This window comes from Haemorhous mexicanus, chromosome 5 (genome assembly GCF_027477595.1).
Source record: "Haemorhous mexicanus isolate bHaeMex1 chromosome 5, bHaeMex1.pri, whole genome shotgun sequence".
NCBI classification, from domain to species: Eukaryota; Metazoa; Chordata; class Aves; order Passeriformes; family Fringillidae; genus Haemorhous; species Haemorhous mexicanus.
In genome coordinates, this window is record NC_082345.1 from 25238344 (window position 1) to 25258290 (window position 19947).

The 19947-nt window shown below is 48.8% G+C and overlaps 1 protein-coding gene across 5 annotated transcripts; it reads right to left on the reverse strand.

The window, feature by feature from the left end:
- Positions 1-349: 349 nt before the first annotated feature.
- Positions 350-18928, reverse strand: TMPRSS6 (transmembrane serine protease 6). 5 transcript variants are annotated; one of them, XM_059846363.1, is made up of 18 exons: positions 18458-18928; positions 16420-16692; positions 16105-16247; positions 15858-15925; positions 14474-14658; positions 11700-11741; positions 10651-10855; positions 10188-10324; positions 9865-9977; positions 9272-9381; positions 8056-8201; positions 7038-7136; positions 4974-5087; positions 4572-4688; positions 3660-3828; positions 2991-3262; positions 2172-2308; positions 350-1465 (listed from the first exon to the last, which is right to left on the reverse strand). In XM_059846363.1, exons 2-18 carry the CDS (start codon positions 16589-16591, stop codon positions 1307-1309), a joined length of 2388 nt encoding a protein of 795 aa, XP_059702346.1. In that variant the 5' UTR covers positions 16592-16692; positions 18458-18928; the 3' UTR covers positions 350-1306. The 5 variants fall into 5 exon arrangements, with proteins under 5 accessions (XP_059702346.1, XP_059702349.1, XP_059702347.1 ...); XM_059846366.1 differs by lacking the exon at positions 18458-18928 and adding an exon at positions 18201-18313 and having other exon boundaries at positions 16420-16576; XM_059846364.1 differs by lacking the exon at positions 18458-18928 and adding an exon at positions 18201-18291.
- Between the last annotated feature and the right edge of the window lie 1019 nt (positions 18929-19947).

Genomic DNA, 19947 nt, shown 5'->3' on the forward strand with positions numbered 1-19947 from the left:
TTCATTCCTGCTGTAAGGGGGTGGGAGATGGAGAAAAGGAGTTTGGATTCGTCACCTGGAGCCACCAGAAGCTGCTTGTGCTGTGCCTGCCTTCTGGGGGCTGGAGGTGCTTCCCACTGTGTCTGTGCTGCTGCATCCCCAGTGCAGGCAGCTGGGCTACAGAGCAGGTTTGCTTATCTGCAGCCCTGAATCATGACAGTAAGTGAGGACCACCTGTCTAGTGAACTTATTGATTCCAGGAACATCTGATGGGGAGAGGTGGGTAGGGGTGTGGAACCTTTGCCAGTTGCCAGTGCTAGGACTGGAGTTTGGCCAAAAATAAGATAATTTTTAGCTGAGTGAGGCAAACTAGAGCCAAAAAAATCCTCAATTAATTTTATTTATAATTCCAGACAGTGGCCAATTATGTACACACACACACATACACACACATATATCTTTAGTTAGAAAACCAAACCAGCAGCAGTTGCAGTTTAAGCCCTGTGTCATGAAGCCTTCTCCTCCATCTCCTGCATTAACTGAGATAGGAGATGGGAGAGGTCGAGATGCCCTGATGTTAAAGGTATTTAGAAGGGTTGAGGGAAGGGGATGGGAGTCTGCTCCAGCATTTTTACTGGGGGAAGTGCAGCAGTAGAGGCTGGGTGCTGCTCCAGCAGGGAGGCAGGACATGTGCTTGGGGGTGCGATGCTGGGCTCATGCCTGGGAGTCAGTGAGACGTGAAGAGTTGGCTTTCTGAGCTGAACAGCACACTGAACAGCACACGCCAGCTAAGAAAAGAAGCAATTAGGGAGATGGAAGAGGAGGAGTGATGGGAGGGGAAGGGGGATGAAGGATAAGCAGCAGGAAGGAAGAGGGAGGCAGATTGATTTCACAGTTACTGGAATCTCTAACTACATCAGTCACATTTTCTTTCAGCAAATGTTCCAGCATAAGACTGTGGCTGAATCACATGGTTCATGGAAAGTTCAACTCCCCTCATTACTCTTCTCAGAAACCATCAGCTTGGGCCTATTGCTGTGTGTAAAGTCATTGCCCCCAACTCCCCCACCTGCCTCCCTTCTCCCCACTTTTGGGTGGATGGCCTAAAAACCCCTTGGGATGCTCTCTGGGAAGCACTAATGGGGAAGAGAGTCTGCCTGCTTTTCTCCACAATCCCTGCAGCAGCCTTTTTTTACCTAGTTCAGAAGAGCATCCTGGGTCTGACAAAATCCCACACTCTCTTTCTTTGGGAGGCAAGTGAGCAAGATCAGGAATGAGTGCCATGTGAGTGTAGGTGTGATGGGGAGAAGACAGAGATGTGCTTTTCTCAGCTCATGGTTTGGTTCATCCAGCCCAGCACTTGAGTGATCCTGGTGTATACTCCATAGTGATTTGCACGTGCACATCCCATTCCCCAGCTGACCAAACCAGCCAGAAACCATCTGCCGCTGGGTTCTTTGCAGGCCAGTGGACCTCCAGAATCACCCTAGAAAAAAGAAAAGTAAAATCAAGTGGCAGTGATCCACTAGCTTCTGCTGCTGCCTGATTATGTTGTCTTTGAGCCCCTCTGTATATAGATCCCTGTATCCCCTCAGCTCATGCCTGGAATATATGCAACATTCCTTGTACTTTAGGCAGATGTCAAAAACAGTCTCCAGTGCAAACATCTGACTCAGTTATTCCTTCGTCATGCAAATTCCTCCCCCTCAGCCAGGCCCCAAAAAGCTGATTGCTCTACTGATTCCTCCTGGTCCGCATGGCATTTCCAAATATGTGGCAGGCAATGATGATTGTTGGAATTTAACTAGATTCCATGAGGGGTGGCAGAGATTAATTCCTTGAGATTAATAGTAATGAAGGATCACACAGATTATTGTGTATGACAGGTGCTAAAGAGGCTGAGGGTGTAAGAGACTGATGTAGTCACCTGACTTGAAAGTGGGAGGTAGAGTGGAAAATGGGCTGAAATGAGAAAATGGTAATTTAACTGTATTTGGATCCTGTCTAAGGCAAGGATGCTGGGAAGAAGTGGTCATGAGAGCTGTTGTTGGCCGCTTAGATCAGAGGAAGTGTTGGGAAAATGACCTTATATGGTCTTTTCCCCCTCATTTCAGGCTGTGCATTGCATTTGTGAGACTTGGGACACATCCCACCTCTGGTAGTCAACCCTGATCCCACAACTCCTCTGTCACCTGGCAAGCATCCTTCTTGCCCTGGTGATACCCAGCACACAGCATCCTGGGGGTAATCATGTAGTGATAAGCCTCACTGCAGATGTTCTGCTGGATGAGCTGCACATCCACCTTCTGCAGAACATTGCTGATATGCCCTGAAAAGTAGAGAACCAAAATTAGCACAGGTGAGCTATGGTGGAACTTCCCCTAGCCCATGCCTACCTTACTGCATGCTGAAACCTGCCATTGGAATTTCTGTTCTGCCCTCCACTGGCATCACAGTCTCTGACTTTCAGCAGAGCACTTTTTCTGTGTGGAAGGCATGAAATTCCCCTTCATTCCTTTCCCTACAGGCATATGTTGTGGGCACTTCAGCTTTTGGGACAAGGAGTATTTTGCTTTGGGGAAACCTCTGGGTTCTCAGAGTCTTGAGTTTGTTTCTCACTGAAATGGATGTTAAGCTCTTCTTTCTAAGAGTACAAACCAGGAGTGTCCAGTTCTGTACAGTCTCCTGAGTGTTTCCAATTAGGAAGCAGCTGGAACAAGTCTGTAAGTGGGTGAAGGCACTAAGCTGACCTGAAGGGCTATTGTACTCTTTGAATGAAGAAACACATGCTGTCCTCATACAGATTACCAGACTGCCATGCCTGCCTCTCCACATGAGGTTTCAGGGCACTCAACAGGTGACTTTGGTCAACCTATTACCCAAAATCAGAAGGAGTGAAGGAGGCACAATGTTTTGGGATGAACAGAAGCCTGATCTGCCTATGACACATCTGAACCCATGTCTCTGCCTCAGCCCTGCTGCAGTCAGCCACCAAGAGACCTTGAACCTACCTCCTTCCTTGAGGGCTCCCCAGCCAGTGATCCAGCAAAGAAGGCCAGGCTCAAAGATGTGAGACGGAGCAGGCAGGCAGATGGGCTGGATTAAGGGTGAGATGATCACAGGATGATCCAGCTGGAGCAGGGCCACATCATAATCATGGCTGTCCTCCTCGTAATAAGGGTGGAGAAAGAGATGGATAACCTTGAAGGACACCTCTGTATGGCCGGTGGCATTTTGCAAGTATTTACCCAAGTAAACGGTCCAGATGGAGGGGGAGGCCAGCCTGTAGGATGCAGCAGAGGAGCATGGGACCCAAAGGGCACACTTTGCAGGTAATGCTATCCCCATCCTCACACATGCTGACATCTCCATCGTTGTGACAGCGTGGGGACAACACAGAGCCAAAACAAAGGTGGAGCTGTGCATCATCTTCCGCTATCATTGCCCCCTGGAAGCTACTCTGAGATTCCCAGCATTGCCCCTTTTCCCCTGCACACACCACCAGATAATACTGCATATATCCATACCCCTTTCTTCAGTTCCAAGCCATGGAGAAGCATGGCTGAGGCGCCAGAGGAGTGCAGCTGCCCTGTGACATTTTCATCAGTCAGAAGAGCCTCCTATCATGCATGACATGGAAAGCAATGCAAATCTTTCTATCCAGCACCTCCCCTGTTTACCTCTCATCCTGGAAGCAGTGCGCGGCTGAGATCACCCAGCGGTCAGCAATGAGTGTTCCTCCACAAATGTGCCGGCCCCGAACTTGCAGGCTGGCCTGCCAAGGCCATTCCCCTTCCACAGAATTCATACCACCCACAATCCTGCTGAGAGGGGCTTGCATCCCACAATCTGAGGAGGAGACACAGCAGGTACTTCAGGGAAGGAAGGGAACGTGAAATACTGTGCCTGCCCTTTCTTTTCTACTTAGCTGACTGAAGAGTTTGACCTCCAACTGCTTGTCTTTCCCAGCCAGCACATGCACATGCTTCATGTACTGCCCAGGACAGATCTAGTGAGCACTCCCTCCCAGCATTCCCCACCTCCAGCTGCAGCCTGGGGATGCCTTTGGGGCAGCATGCTGACTGTGCTAACTGCTGTGCTGCCAGGAAACCCTCCTGGTCATTCCCCTTCACTGCCTACTGAGGCTCCAGAAAAAAAAACAAACAAGTAGGGAAATCAAAACATTAACTCTCTCCCTGCCAGTGGCCATGCAGTCATGAGTGATTTTCCTGGCTGCAGCCTTGTACAATGCCATATAAGCTGACAGAGACGTCAAACAGGCAGCCTGTGGGTTGAACCTGGCCTGTGAGACCTGTCTGTCTGGCCTGATGCCTCTGCCTGAAGGAGGCAAGGAGCAGCTGTCCAAAGAGCAAGAGCTTGCTCACACTCAGCACAGAGTTGGCTCACTGCTGCTGTCCCTGCCACTGCAGGGCGGAGCAGGGGCACTGGTACTGTGGGACTGACGTGGGGAGAAGATGGTGGAACAAGGGAGGGTGGCTGCTTCTTCTGGGTGGTGGGAGAAAACGGGGCAGCTTGCAGCTATGTGTCATCCTGAACCTGCCTGGCTGATGTGTGGCTGATCATTTCCTCACCACAGTGATTCTCATCAGACAGGTCCTTGCAGTCTGCAGTGGTGTCACACAGGGGGTTGGGTTTCTTCACACAGGTCCCATCTTCACAGCGGTAGGTGAAAGGACCGCAGGGGACCCCTGCATAAAGGAAGGGAAGCCAAGACTGAGAGAAGGCAGCTGGTTGTAGATACAGCCTGAAGTCCTTCAAATGAGGAGAAAGGGCAGCAGAGAGCGTGGGGGAACTCCATAAATGATGACAGGGAATTTCCTGAACAAACAAACAGCTCACAAGCATTGTGAGGAGGCTGGGCGAGCTAACTCCCCGATGGTGCCCTTATGTCATACGCCGGAAATACTCTACAGACAGCCTTGGTTTGAACACAAGGGTGGGCATTTGTCATCCGAGCACTGTCCCCTCCCTACCTCCACTGCAGCGCTCCTCATCACTCCCATTGACACAGTCCAGCTGCTGGTTGCAGACCCTGCTGAACTCGATGCAAGTGCTGTCCTCATGGCACTGGAACTTTGCAGGGCACACTGCACAGGAGAGAAGCATGTGGGAATCAGGCAGACAAGGTGTGAGGTCAGGGTCGTAAGTCCTGCAGTCTCTGCAGCCTCTACCCCCACCTCATAAGTTGTGCTTAAGACCAGCTCCGGTATAGTGCAGCTGTGTAGCTTTTGCCTGATCTGCAGTGTAGGCATGCCTGCACCCTGTCTTACACTTTGCTGTTGCTGACTTCACTTTTCTTGTCTTGGCCTCAGACCCACCTCGGCACTATGCACTTGTCTTAAGGTCCATGGACTCTTCAGTTACCACCGCCAGTCCTGGTCTGCTTGCCCTGTTAGGGTTTTGTTGGACTGCATCCTGTCTGGTGAGGTCACTGTTCCTCCTGCCTTGCTGTCAACCCCAGCTCATGGGTCACTGTTTCACACAGACCAGCACTTGCCCTTGCAGTGAGTCCTGAACAACAAAGGATTCTGCAATGTCCATGAGATCTGGTGGACACTGGAGGATGGAGATGGGTCTAAGCTGCCTGCCCACCACAGAGTTTGACTTCTGTTCACAGATTTCCATAGCAGGAACTTGTTCTGCTTGTGTGTACCATTTTCTTACTGCAATGACTATAATTTTTTCATTAATAGCATGAAGCTTCTAGATGACTAAAGGCATATAAAGGTTCTGAGGCAACCTGAACTTTGATTTTAAAGACAGCGATTGTTCCATACCAACACAGAGTGAATAATCAGAGATGCACCAGTGGCAAGAGTATAAGAAAGGAAGGAAATAATAATGTTTCTATTTTCTTTTTCAAATATAAAGTAATATTGGAAAACACTGAGAGTGTGGAGTTTCTGTCAGTCTCGGTGTGTCCCAACCAGTGGAACTGAATGATGTGATATCCCTGGGGCCAAGGAGATACTGGGATTCAAGAAAAGATGAGATATTCATAAGGATGCAAATGTATCCATGTCTACAGGAGGGAAGCATGCAAACCCTGATGTCAGACAGCTGGATGATGGGACAGAGCACATTGCCAGCAATACTGCAGACAATACAAAACCCAACTTTGGTGATCTTATGTGAGCTCTCACATTTCTAGCACTGAATTAAAGCCTCTTTAGAAAGATTTTTCTTTCCTTTGACTTTAGACTTTTCCTACAGCTTCCTCTGAATCTTTCAAAACTGGCTACTCCCTCCAGTGGTTCAGGGCTCTTTATCTGTGAAAAAAACATCTGAAGGAAACAACTAGTGAAAAGTTAGTGGTGGCAGCAATATGATGAGCACCCAGCACACCAGAGGTGAGAGAATAGATGAATTAGGTGACATGTCTAAGCCTGAATTGCTGTTCCTATGAGAATGGGGCTCTGCAGGGGTTCTGAGATGCTAAGAGTGGAGCCTGAATCAGCACTAACTGCTTTTGGCATGAAGAACTGATTGAGGCTGATCAAGGACTTCGATGCTTCCAAAACGGGGCAAAATATATGAGTGAGGATCTGTACAGATGAAGCGTCACAAATGGCCTGGGGGGAAAGAGCAGAAAGAAGGGCAGCAGGTGGGCCTGGGGAAGCGAGAGCAGGGAGGAGGATGCTGAGGGGTGTGACAGCAGAGGGGGCTGCAGGCCAGGGCTGAGGTTGGTTGTAGACCCTGGGTGGGATGAAAGCAGGACAAGGTGGGGGACAGCTTGGCTAGGGGGTTTCTTTCAGACTGCCTGGAGCTCTTGGTGCTCTTGCTACTAGGGGACTCTCCCGGGAAGGCTGTACTGTGACAGGAGCCAGAAGCATTACTGCTCTTTCCAGAGCAGGCTAAAGACAAACACCAGTGGGATGAGACTTCTAAGGGCACAGAGGTTTAAGTTCCTAAAGCTGAGGTACAAGGCTGTGCCTTGGCCACCCAAATCTCTTCATCTCTCCCTGCCTTTGGAGGAGCAAGGGGCTGTGTCTTCTCCCTGCTAGACCAGGGACTAGCAGGGAGAAGAAATCACTCACCGCAGTTTCTCTCATCTAGCCCATTGGGGCAATCTTTGATCCCGTCACAAGCTGGGACACACAAACCATTCACCAAACACAGAAACTCCCCAGGGCAGGCTGTGAAACCAAAAGAGAGTAATTAGTCCCCAATGACTGCAAACCTCCTGGCAGCAGAGCAGCATGGCCTGAAACGGTGGAACTGCACACCCTCCTGACCACAGGAGTGCTGCTGCAGTGTACTGCACGCCCCAAAATCTGCCATGTCATCTGCTCTTATCAGGGACATACGGAGCCAGGACATGCACCAGGGGAAAGAGGGCTTTCACTGTTTTGCATGGTACCAGTGGGCAATATCCAGGACAACCATCTGTCTGGCATGCCATTTGTCAGGATCACGGCTGTTTCATGTCTCCTGACTGCCATGGGAAAGCTGAAACAGGCTCTTTGGAGCTGCTATCAAAACTTACGTGGGACCTTGAAGGGGTTGTTGTTAGACACGTTGACAGGTGCGCATATTCAGGGACTGGTGTGCATTACTGGCACCCTTTAGTAGGGAGATGGTGAAACCTTGGAAAGACAGACTGTGGGTGGCATTTGCATATGTGTGTGTTTGTGTGCAGTTTTATTTATCTCTTGTTTGTACGGATTCCAAGGTGAGCAGGAAACAGCTCTCTCTAAAGGATCTTGTAATCAAAACAAATGTTGCTTCAAGCAGAGGTGCTTTCTCATTGAATTCCCAAGGCCAATCTGTGATGTTGACACAAGAGTAAGATCTTAGGTAATTTTGTGACCTTGGATTTTGTTGCATGGATGCTCTGGCGACAAGAGGCAGGGCCACATGGGCAGAAACAACTTTGCACTTAATTGCCTCTTGTTTTGGGGGGATCACTGGTGCATCACTCATTTGTGAGCATCTTCCTGAAGGGTGGATGGCACCTAGGGCTCCCAGGCTGTGCCTTGTGTTTCTCCCAGCACAGGCCAAGTGCAGAGGGGCTGCTGGGCTCCCCCAAAGGAGCAGGGAAGAACCTAAGCTTACGGTCAGATTGCTTGTACAGGCTGTAAGCTGCCTGTACGCCAGGGCCGGTTAAGGAGATCTGCGAGGTGAAGGTGATGGTGATGTCAGCAGAGGATGTGACCGGGATCCGCTCAGCGTAGGCTTGCAGGGTCCGCAGGCCACACAACCTGAGGGGCAAACACAGGCGAGGTGGGATGGACAGGGAGGCAGGAGACAAAGCAGGGCAAGGGGGCTCAGTGGGGCTCAGTGGGAAGGGGTCACACAGACTGGGTGCTGCGGGCAAACCAGGAATTACAAAATGCCTTCAGTATGCATGAGGTACAGAGTGCAGAGGGTCCCTCCTGTCCTTGGACAGTTCCTGCTTTCTGGAAAGCCTGAGATCAGGCCATGCAAAGCAGTTCAGTTCTCATAGTGTAAGAAGATTCTCCTTCGTCATCTTCCAAGAAGCCATGTTGTAGAAACTGTGGCACTGACAGTTTAAGAGAGGAAGGCAGGGAGAGAAAAAGTGGAAATCTTAAGCCAAGGTAACATAACTTTTGGATCAGATCCTTCATAGGAAGACAAATTACCCCTACAGGAACTATGGAGAAGGCACTAATGAGGTGGGTTGGGGGAGATTTTGGAGGGAAACTGGCAATTTTGCAATAAATGGGAGGAAAGCCAAAATCTATAGGTCTATCTGTCTCAGAGCCTGCTTTGAGGAGATGGGAGCACAACAGGTCTCCATCCTTTGCACCTGGGCAGTGGTGAGCAGTAGCCCCAGCTACATAAGGATGCTATTTGCGGGAAGTCCTGCAGGGGAAATGGCTGCAGTCAAAGCAGGAGGATATGGAGCTAAGGGGAAGATCTGTACGGAGGTGGCTGCAAGGCAATGGCACACAGATAATATTGCAGAGGTGGTGACAGGCAGATTTGCAAACACAGGCGACGTGGGAGGACACCAAGGTTACACACACAGGAGAAAACTAAGAAGCCTGATGCGAACAGCAAGACAGAGAAAGCAGGTTGGTAGCTCGAAGCAAATCTGTGAGAAATGTGTTCACTGGGGAGAGAGCGAACAAGATTAGCAGAAAAGCAGGAGGCACCAGCACTAAGAGTGGTCACTGAGTGCAGCTCAGTGTATGGCCCTTCTTCCTCACACACGGTGGCTGAATTGAGCAAGGAACCTGCAGAGATTTAATCCCAGTTTTATCCCAGGTGGGAAGTGAGAGACAGAAACCAGGATCCCACCACACACCTTCTGTTCTGAATGATCCACTGGCCTTGGGTACAGGGCAGGTCGTGCTTCTGTCTGCTGAGTGCATAGGCGTCGAACCAGAGGGTGACCCCATAGTCGAGGGATGGGACCTGCAGACAGGGGGATGCAGAGCAGAGGGAGGAGGGCAGATGGCTCCTAGGAGTGTTACAGCACACTCCATAAGTCAGAAATGAGCAGAGCAAATGTGAAGGCCAGATGTCTCTGACCACATTGCAGTCAGAAAGAAGCACCCTCTAAACTGGGACCATGCCACAGCCCAGGGTGGCTCTGCTGATGGTATCAAAGCCTGGCAATTCTTATCAATTCCTACCAATCTGGTTCTGTTTTGAAGAACCCCTCTGGAGATCAGATTTCAGATTCCTCCTCAGCTATGGCATCTCTGTGCTGATATGCAATATTAGACTTCTTCCCCTTCAGAAAACACAACTTATGTGGAGGCTGGGCAGGCTGTCACCCTTTTCTTACTTCTCATGATGATCTGACTGAGAGCCCCGGCTGTGCCCCCACATTGTGCAGAGTGCTGCCCTGGTTTTGGGGACAGGGTGGATGCTCCTGTGGGAGCTGGCTCTTACCATCATGTGCCAGGTGCACTGCGTGTTGGGCGAGTAGTAGCTGGGGTAGTGGGGGGTGCCGATCTTCCCCTGCAGCTCCAGGCTCTCCCGCAGAGTTATGTTCACTTCACAAGCTGTAAATACAGAGACATTCAAAGCCCTGCTCTCTGTCAACTCAGCCTCAGCCCTGGGAGGCCATGTAACCTGCCTTTTACTGACTACCCCTGCAATCCAGAATGAATTCTGCCCCTAACAGGGATGCAGGACCTCTAGGAGCTGTGATACTGCAGGAGAAAACCAATCTTCTCCTGTAACTATAGTCACTCTCCTCCAGCCTTCCTCACCTTCAAGGGGCACTGCCTGTGCTGAAAGGATGAAGGGGTCATAGTAGCTGTACATGGCTTTCTTCCACACAATGGACATGACAGGGCCAGATGAAAGGACTTCGACAATGGGCTCCTGTCGGCTGCAGCCGTAGATCCTCAGGGAAAAGAGATCAAAAGATGGGAGTGAAGCAAGCAACAAACAAATGGAAGAGAAGAATGAGAAAGAGAGGCAGTAGATATCTGTGTGATCCACACACAGCAGTTGTAAGGCACTAACTGAACCAAACAAAGGGCCAACAGCAACAGCTCCTGCAGCATGGTTTTAAGACATATCCCACATCAGTGACTTATCAGCAACAGACAGATTGTACATCAAGGAGAACCTTCTTTGATGCTGTCTGACACCTTCCCCTGCTGTGGCGTGTGGTGCCATCCTGCCTGTACTTCCCCACCCTGTTCTCCCTGCTCAGGAGCTACCTACGAGGTGATGAGGTGTTTCTCCAGGGGCCCGGCTGCGTCGTACATTGCCAGGCGGTCCCTGCAGTCGGGCAGGGTCCACTCCAGGCGTAGCTTGATCATGTAGCCCTTGAGGCCATGGAGGTGCCAAAGACAACTGGAGGCCAGGTAGTCAGGGCCCTCCAGCCTTAGGACATCATCCTCCTGGACATAGCTGTACCTGTAGCAACCTGAAATAGACGTGGTTGTAAGAGAAGTTAAGATATGGGATTGTCACTTGGTATATCAGTGTAAGCCCTTTTTTGGGGTAAGGCTGACTCATCCCAGTGATCTCGGTTTACTTTTACGTATGTTGTGGTGGCACCGATCCTTTTGCACCATTGCCCCAGTTTCTCTAAGAACTGTCCCCTCTTCCTTGGTTAACCTAACACTACCTCAGGCTTTAAATGTCAGCACAGCACAGCTATCTTCCACTGGCTTTATTTACTTTTTCACCTCTTTCTCCTCTCAGGCCCATAGTCTTCCTAGCTTTAGATCTCCCTCATCTGAATTCCAGGTTTCAGAAGACTTTCACACCAGGATTTTTGAGTAAATATCAGCTTAAAGGTGAGTTTCTAATAGCATATCTAATGCAAGCTGCCAGAGAGAGAACTTACAAGATTGCCTGAAATTACTAAAAGCATCTTCAAACATTGCCAAGACAAGAGACTCCTAAATGAGGCACATCTAGTGCAGAGCCACGCAGGAAACCCCCACCCCAGCAGCAGCATTGCATGGGGCCTGGAATCAGTTCTGTGGTACCAGTGTACCCAGCTATTTCACAGTTCTCATTAGGACCAGGACAAGTCTGAAGTGGCTGCATTGCCCCTGGCAGCTAGCATCTCTGCCCAGAGCCATCCAGTACATAGCAGTCATGTAGTTTGGATCTGGCCAAGCAGCAGCACTGGTGCTCCCCTGCTGCTACTCTGCCCTTCCCAGGATTTACAACTCCAGGAGGCCAACAAGCTTTCTGTCCCCAGTGAAAATCCCTCCCATAAAGTCATGAACACAAAAGGAAAGGAGAAAGTAGCCTACCCAGAGTGGATTGCAGCACTACTATGTCTTTCACACTGGATTCTGTTAGAAAGAAAATATATAAAGGAAGATAAACAAAAATATAAACTGGATTAAAAAAAGATAATCTGATCACCTAGCATGGTAGGTGAGGACTCCCTAACTTCCTTCCTTCTGTAACTAGCTCATTACAGCTTCAGCATGGGGCATGGTCCAGGTACCTCTCTGTCTGCTCTCAGGGACCTGTTTCAGTCACGTCTTCCCCAGCCCATCTCTCTGAGAAGTTTTTCTGCCCCTGACCCAAATCCAACAGCCCTTATTCTTGCTTTCCAACCCACCAGGGACTTCTCTGCCTTTTTCCTTGTCCATTTTGGTGTGCTGTTCCAGGACCTCTTCCCCTTTCCAGGAGGGCTGGACACAGCTTCAGGCAGCCATTCCCCTCCTCTGCCAGCCACATCACAGGCACAACCCCACTTCCCAGAGCCTTCAGCATCTGCTGTCCCACTTGAAACAGTGCCCAATCAAAAATATGGAAGTCACTGAGGGTAGAGAAGGAGTTCTCTTTTGATGACCAATGTGCAATGAGCTACTCAACATTCCTGTAGAGTCCACCTTTGGAGAAGGGAGTTGCACAGAAAGTGACCCTCAGGGGCTACAAATCTCTGCAAAACAGCCACAGGGTGGATAACACTTTAAGAGAGATGGGCTTTTCTCCAGCCTTCCAGCTGAACTGGAATCAGCCAGAGATCAGGTGCTACTGGGAATAATTGCCAAAATAAAAGGCACTGTGAGGCCAGCTGGATGTGAGGATTGTTGTTGTGGGTTTGCCTAGATCAGGGCTTTGGTCGTTTGTAGCTTCCAAGCAAATATGTGGGGAGAAATGAGTGGTTTTGTCATAGCAAAAGCAGTTGTTGTGGAAAATAGGATACTGCAGGCATGAGGCAGGCTCCTAGGCAAGCTCATGTGCTGTAGGGAATAGTCTGTGCAGAGCTGGTAGTAAGTACTCCTTTATCTGAAGGTAATAAACCCGAGTTCCTGTAGAGAACAGCAAGTCCTGAACGATTTTTGGGGAAGGGGGAAGGTAGTGTACTGGAAGGTAGCCACTGAGTATGGCTGTTGGTAAAAATAAAGCACTGGAGATGGTGGAGATGTTCCTGTAGTAGTCGATGGTTTGCAGCTCTGCGTCTCAAGGCAGAGTTTAGAGCTGAGCAGGCCAGCAGGAGTCTGCCGGAAAGCGATGAAGTGCTAATGACCGCTATTAGCGGGCTGTTTCTTCACTCTGACTGTACAGGGCAAATGAAACCAGAGGTGAAGTCACTGGCTGGAGGTCACCCTGGCTCAACAGTGTAAGAAATTTCTGGCTTTTGTCTCAGTTATCAGACTGTACTTCTGACTGGAGGGGGAAAGGACTAGGGAAAGCAGAAGGAGCTGGATAAACTACAACTGACTGGTGTGTTAAGTCCAAAATAGAAAGAAGTGTGGTCTGCTGAAATGAATAAAACAGTGAAACAGATGCAAAGCAAATAAGGGGGAACTGGGAACAGCTAAAATTATGGCACCATCATTTTTATTTGTTTATGAGTTGCAATACGAAGTGAGCAAATAAAAGGAAAATGCTAGATGGGTTGACTTGGAAGGGTTTAGCATATTTCCTTGTGGTATTTTTGTAAAGAAAGTTCATTTAAATTGGCTGAGCATAGGGTCTGGTATGCTGGAAACAAATCATAAGTGGAAGTAAGGAGCTAATGGTAACTGTGGGAGGAGATGTCTTGATGAGATGCTAATGCATCTTCTGACTAAGACCTTAAAATGATGGTCTGGATGAGGGAGTGAAAATCATTTAGAGGAAATCGAATTTTCTTTGCAGGCACCGAAAAATAACCCACAAAACAACTGGGATGTGGGGGTTAAAGTTAAAGAAAGTATGGGTAGGATATAATAAAAGAAGCTTCATCTTAGAATAATCTAAGATCTCATGCCTGGGGGGAAAAAACCCAAAACAAACAACTTGGAGATTTAACATCTCATGGGATGAAGAAACTTGGAAATAGGAGTCCCAGGAGGAGGAGAAGAAACAGTGTATTTTAAAACCTGTGAGATTTGGTATTCTGTAAGAGGAATCAGACAAGGCTGACAAGTTAAGCCTCATTACAACGATCAGATATAAATTCCATTGGACTTGTGTGTATTGACTACATAAACATCCCTGGCCCCTTACCTAACAACTGCTCTGGAGCAGTTTTGCATGGGTGGCTTTTTAAACAGGCTGTGACCTTCACTGTGAGCAACAATAAATAATCCTTAAAATCATATGTCAGGAACCGAAGTGACAATGATGCTTTGTCTCAGAGGAAGACTTAGTGGTGACTCAGATATGTTGCTTTTGTTCTCTCTATCAAACAGTCTGGAATAATCTCCCAAAGGAAAGTAGCAAACCTAAGTGCTTGATATTTTCAAGCTGAGCTGATCAAAGTCATGACCTGTCTAAGACCTTGCTCTACAGAAGCCAAAGCTGATGGGTGAAAAAAGAATCACCTATCTGATCATGGTCAGGCGTATCTCCAATAATTTCTGTTCTTCAAATGATGGATTTTTTTTCTTGTTTTTTTTAATCAAACTTCAGTTCTCTATCAGAAAAAAATGCATAAAATTGTATATCCCGATCCTTACTATTTCTCTCATCCTCTTCAGGTTTCCTCTGTCTCCTTCAATAGACTCCTGGCCTTTTCTCCTAGCCTTCTGCATTGTGGAGCATTTCTGGCTGCTCAGGCCACAGCTGAGCAGCTGGTACTTACCCAGGAGAACCAGAGACTCTGGGTTGACCCTGTACTCCGTCTGGTAGGACAGGCTGCCTGAGCTGTTGAAGCTGGTGGAGAGCTCTTGGTGGAGCACTGTGTTTACCTTCTCAGCAGTTGCCTCCTTCTGCTGACTCTCAGGGATTTGGAGGGTGAACCAGAAGAAGAAGGTCAGAGCTCCCTCCCTAACAGAGAAATAGCATGTAAAATATTCTTGCTCACCATCTCCAGAATTACTGGAGAGACAAACCTACCCTCCCCACTATTTTTCCAAAAATCAGACATATCTGTGTAGATTTTCCAGCTCTGCTGCTGTGACCCAGAGGAACCTCTTTGAGATTCCATGGTGTGAGTCAGTGCTTTGTGGGAAGAAGCTGTTCCATGCCATCTGGCTTTAATGATGACCATATGAGCTCAAATTATTATGATAATTAATCTAGACTATTCTAATGAGTAGTCTCATTTCAGGTAGAAATGACCTTTGGATACTACTGACCAGGGGTTGAAAAGAGAAGCTCAAGACTTCACTGTCTCATCTCCCAATGGTGACAAGCGGATGATTTATGAGCAGGTACCTTACCTCAGGCCATTAATGTTGGGCAGGCTAAGGCTGCAGGAGACTGTGCCTGGGAAAGTTCTGTTCAACCAGCTGGCAGAGAAAATTGGCTGGGGGAGGGCAAGGAGATGTTGAAACACATCTTTGTTCAGTAAAAGGCTAGAGGAAGATGTGCAAGTGAAACTTTTCTTTCCCCAGTTGAAAATGGAATTACATCAAAGTCGGAATGTTCCTTAGGTAAAGGACAAATTTAGGGGTGTGGTTTTCCATAGGGAAAAAATCAGAAGCAAATGACCGACAGTCTGGAAACCATTTCTGCTATCCTGTTCTACTGTTATGACCTGCAAAGCTGTAGTCCCACATCTGTCCCATTCCACTGTTATCCTGTTCCCAGGCTTCTTGGCGGGAATAACTTTTCTATGCTGCATTCTGGCCTCTCCCTTCTGGTGCCTAGAGTCAGGCCATAAAATAGCTTTCTTGAATTAGAAAAATTAATTTCCAGCTGCTTGGTTTCTACTGACAATGCCAAGACAATTTTTTTTAATATCTTCCCAATGATTTTTTTTTTTTTTACTCTCTTGAACTTTTCCCTTTCTGAAAAATTTCTCAGTTTTGGCTTTTCATCATGACCTGGTATGAAGAGGAGCATCAAAATATCTCCTGCTCTATTGTGCTGGAACCATTCTGAATCTGGACTGTTCAGACTAGCTTGGAGGTCATGGCAAGGACTGCAGAAGATTGTCATGGGCAGATTTCAGTGAAACCAGTGTACAATTTACTGGAAGCTTTCACACAGGAGCAAGCAAATACGCTGCAGGTGCTACTCACCCAAAGGCATACACCGTGCTGGAGTTGTAGTACTGACCCAGCTCTGTGGCACGAATCAGTTCCTTCAGCTGCAACGAGAACGTTGTCCCATAACTACAGGGCAATGTTACAGTGGCTGATCCCACCTTTCATCCCTCTTGCTGTACAGCCTGCCCAAGCCTGCCCTTGGATGGGGGTGCCTAAGCCCTTCCTCATCCTATTCTGTGAGCAGCCTCAGGGCTGGCTCTGTTCATGAAAGTGCCCTCACCATGTTCTGGAGCTTAGCTGACTCCACCCAGAAGGCTCTGGACTCCACCTGCCCCAGGTCCGGGGAGTACTGGCGGTTGAGGACCTGGAGGCTGCCGCAGTAGAACTGCAGGATGGATGGCTCCAGATGCCATGGTCTGTAGTCTGCCGAGAGAAGTACTACTGGGTTACCTTAGTGATACACAGGAAAGAGGGGGTTACCCCTTTGTGTGACTGTCTAAAGGCCACCCAGAGCCAGTAATGTGCTCTGGGCTGGGCATTGCCTTGACTATCCCCCTCCACCTCCTGCTGGGGCAAAAAACTTGTGAATTTTTACCTAGGAAATACCAGGTTGCTGCAGCAGCTCCAGCCAGCACAAGAAAGGCTATCCCAAGGGGCACATAGCGGAGGCAGCGACATGAGTTAGTTTCTGATTTGTCATTTGAGAGGGAGCTGGAGTCTTCCTCCTGTTCCTCGGCCTCCATCAGGCGCGTCTGGTGACACAGCATGCCAGGGTCAGGCTGGTTTTTCTGTTTCCCCTTACACCTTCTCTGAAGGTGTTATGCCAAATCTGTCCTCCTCTCCCAAGATGTACGGTCCCGAGAGATCACTGTGCAAATATCAAAGACTTTGCTCAGAGCAAATGTGAGTGAAACTGCTAAATCAGTGGGAGACAGGCTTCCAGGACACTGTCTTGTCTACATCTCCTGGTAGTCCATTAGCATTCAAAGGCATCCCTGGGTTTTGCTTCTGTCAAAAGTGCAAATTAGTACAATAATGAGTTTCTCATACAAAAGTGTTGTCCTCCCAGGCTGGGAGTTGTTTTAAAACTGGAATTTTTTTGATCTAGAAGTCAATGCAGAAGAAAATCGGTGACCTGAAATGTGAGCAAAACCTGCACAAAGCAGCCACTGCCTGGGAACCTGAAGTTACGCTTTGCCTGCTGTGCCATTTTTATCTTGATCCCTAAAAGTAAGCAAACATTGCCATTCCCATCAGGCTGTGTGTTCCCAGGCAAAGCCAATGCTGGCACTGGCTCAATAGCTGAGCTAATGAGAAGAGAGCACCTGAATAATGTTCAGCCCTTCACCACCACCTGCTTGTACCAGGGGACACCTTCTGTCTTCCTTTGCCCCTCATCTCCCCCAGGTTGCTTCTTTACTTCTTCCTGGCTGCTTCTCTTCTGTCAGCCCTGCGTTCTGAGGGTGAGAAATACCATTGCCCAAGAGAGCCACATTAATTCTGGCTTTGTCACCTGCTTTCCTCCTCCTTTCCTCTGCCACCACACAGTACATGCCTGCCCTCTAAGGTTTTCTGTGTTTCTGTCATTGGAGAGGAAAGTGATGTGGATGCATCTGCATGGGAGAACACAGAGGTCTTGTGGGATGCTTGTGTCCTCTCTGTGAGTCCTCTTTGTTCCCAGTGGTGCATGTGAACATGGGGAGAGGAGTGCATGGGAGGCACTTGCTACAGCTGAGGGAAGAGGTGGCTGGCCTCATGCACATTTTAGCGCATGTGGATGCCACTGTGCATCACTTGATAAGGATGAGTGGGCTTTCCAGCCTCCTCCCCCCAGCTACGGAGCCCCAAGCCCTCCCAGCTGCCGTGCAACATGGAAACACATTTGCAGAATGTAAGCACCAGGTAACTCACTCCAGAACATCAAACCCAGCCTGGTGAACATCCACACTCAGACAAGCAGTCACACATCCATCCACTCGCTCTAACACACCCTTCCAGAGGGCCAGGTGGTACAAACAGGCCCAGCACAGACTGCCCTCCCTTACTCCTTGTGGGGCACACTTCTGTGCAACCCCTGGGAAGGGTCTCCTCCCCAAGGATACAAACTGGATAGTCCAGGAGAGCAAGGGCTTCTCCGCTACCACAGCATCCCTTCAGAAACAGCAGGCATAAGCACAAGACCGCAGGTGGAGGGGCAGGGGAGAGAGGGCAGGAAGCAGCAGAAGAGCCTCTTTGTTAGTAGATTTGATGGCAGGCACTGAGGTTTCCCCCAGAGCTGCAGACCTACCTCTAAAACCTGCTGCTGCCCGTGAGACCTGGCCCACACCCCAACTCACACCTGCAGGGAGTGGGGGAGGGAGCAGGACATCTATTTACCCAGCTCAAGGTCTCCTCAGTGATCAATAACTTGGTGCCATGTCCCTTCAGCTCGGCCTTTGTCCTGCACCACGCTGCTGCAGTGGGTCAGCGCACCCTGCACGGTGGCTGTTTTCTTTTCTGAAATGGAGGGTTTGGAGGCTTAAAGCAGGAGAAGATCTGCAGGCTGAGCAGGGGAAATCCAGAAAAAGTCAAGGTAGGAACACCTCTAGCTGTGCAGAGAAGAGCAGCCCAGGAGATTGGTGCAGATCGCTTACATTGTCCTCCTCAGGGGACGGGGAGTTGCTGAGCAACTGCTGCATTTCTTAGCCACCCTCTTTGGTCCCACTGGTGTGTGCTGCCCAGCACAGGGATGGAGCAGATGCTGGCTGGCAGGGGTAGATGGCTGGAAGGAGGGAAGACAGCAGTAGAGAGCAGGTCTGGTTACCACAGTGTTCATCAGATGAAAGCAAAGCACAGTGCCTTGCAAGGCCAACCTCAGAGACTCCCTCTTGTCTGCTTGCACTTCTTGCTGCCGTCTCCTGACACTGGGCTCCCCGCACGCAGCTGCACAGCCACTCATACCTCCCTGCAGCATCTGCTTTTCTTCCAGCCCCAGGTCCTCCTCAGCTACTTTTCCTACATGACCTTCCGCTTACAGTCCTGCAGGTCTGTATGTTCCCCTTTGTTTGTCACAGAAAGCAGAGGCACTGCAGCTGGAGCAGAGAAAACAGAGTTACTGTATCAATAAATGGGTGGCTCCTGACTCAGGGCTGAGCTCTAGCCAGTGACATCGACCTGGGGTTGAGCTTATTTGGGCCAGGGCTTGCTTGGGCTCATTTTGGCAGCTGTGCAGGGATAGATGTTTTTCAGCTCTGTCACTGGACCAGGTTTAGTCTGGGACTGCATGAAGAGCAAAAGCCATTGCTAGTTGTAGTTGCCTCATGGTGGATTCTAGAAGATAAACACTCAATGTAGGTAGAAAGCTGTAGTGTTTGACTGGGAATGCTTTCAGAACTACTCAAAGAGATTTGATTTCACTTTAAAAAGTTACTTTGAACCAGAATTTCCACAGATAATGAGGGACAAGCAGCATCTTTAGGCACAAAAATATTCATATATCACTTTTATGAGTTTACACTATGAGGGGCTTGCCACAGTGGGTCAGAACCCATCTGAGGATATTTCTCAATGCCAAAGACCTTACTTTTTTGAATTAAATTTTCCTGGAAAGAAGAATCTTCATTTTCTGGTGTTTTCAGCAGAACAAAAAATTTAGAATCTCAATCTGATTCTGATCTATCTAAGCAAGCATACCACATCTATCACCACAGGCTTTTGAATCAACCAAGGACCCAAACCCTTGATCAGATCTGACTTCAGAGGAATTTTTTTTACTGCAAGTACCCTTTGCTTTCTGTTTCTCCACAGCAAAAAAAAAAAAAAAAAAAAAAAAAAAAAAAAAAAAAAGGAAGAGATGTGGGAGGAGGCTGAGAGTGGTATCTGTTTATGAGCAAGGTATCTTGGAAAGGAGATGAGAGATGTGACGGCTATCTTTGCTGTCTCTAGGCTTAAGATAAAGAGAGGACTCATGCCTGTGGCTGTTAGCTTGATATTTTCCACTCCAATATTTTCCACCCAGTATTGTTGCTCAGCTTTGGTTTGCCCCTGGTACTGACGGACACGGCCGTGGCGTGTTTCCGTGGGTTTGCGAACCACACGCCTCGGAGGGGAGAACACGGCGTGTGACTGCTCCCTGTGTGACATT

Excerpts from the sequence above, each read along its gene's own strand:
- TMPRSS6 (XM_059846363.1), bottom strand. The coding sequence starts at position 16,591 with ATGCTGTGTCACCAGACGCGCCTGATGGAGGCCGAGGAACAGGAGGAA. Across the intron at positions 16,248-16,419 it reads AGCAACCTGGTATTTCCTAG|ACTACAGACCATGGCATCTG; the intron begins GTAAAAATTCAC and ends TTCTCTCGGCAG. Across the intron at positions 14,659-15,857 it reads AGCACGGTGTATGCCTTTGG|GGAGGGAGCTCTGACCTTCT; the intron begins GTGAGTAGCACC and ends TTTCTCTGTTAG.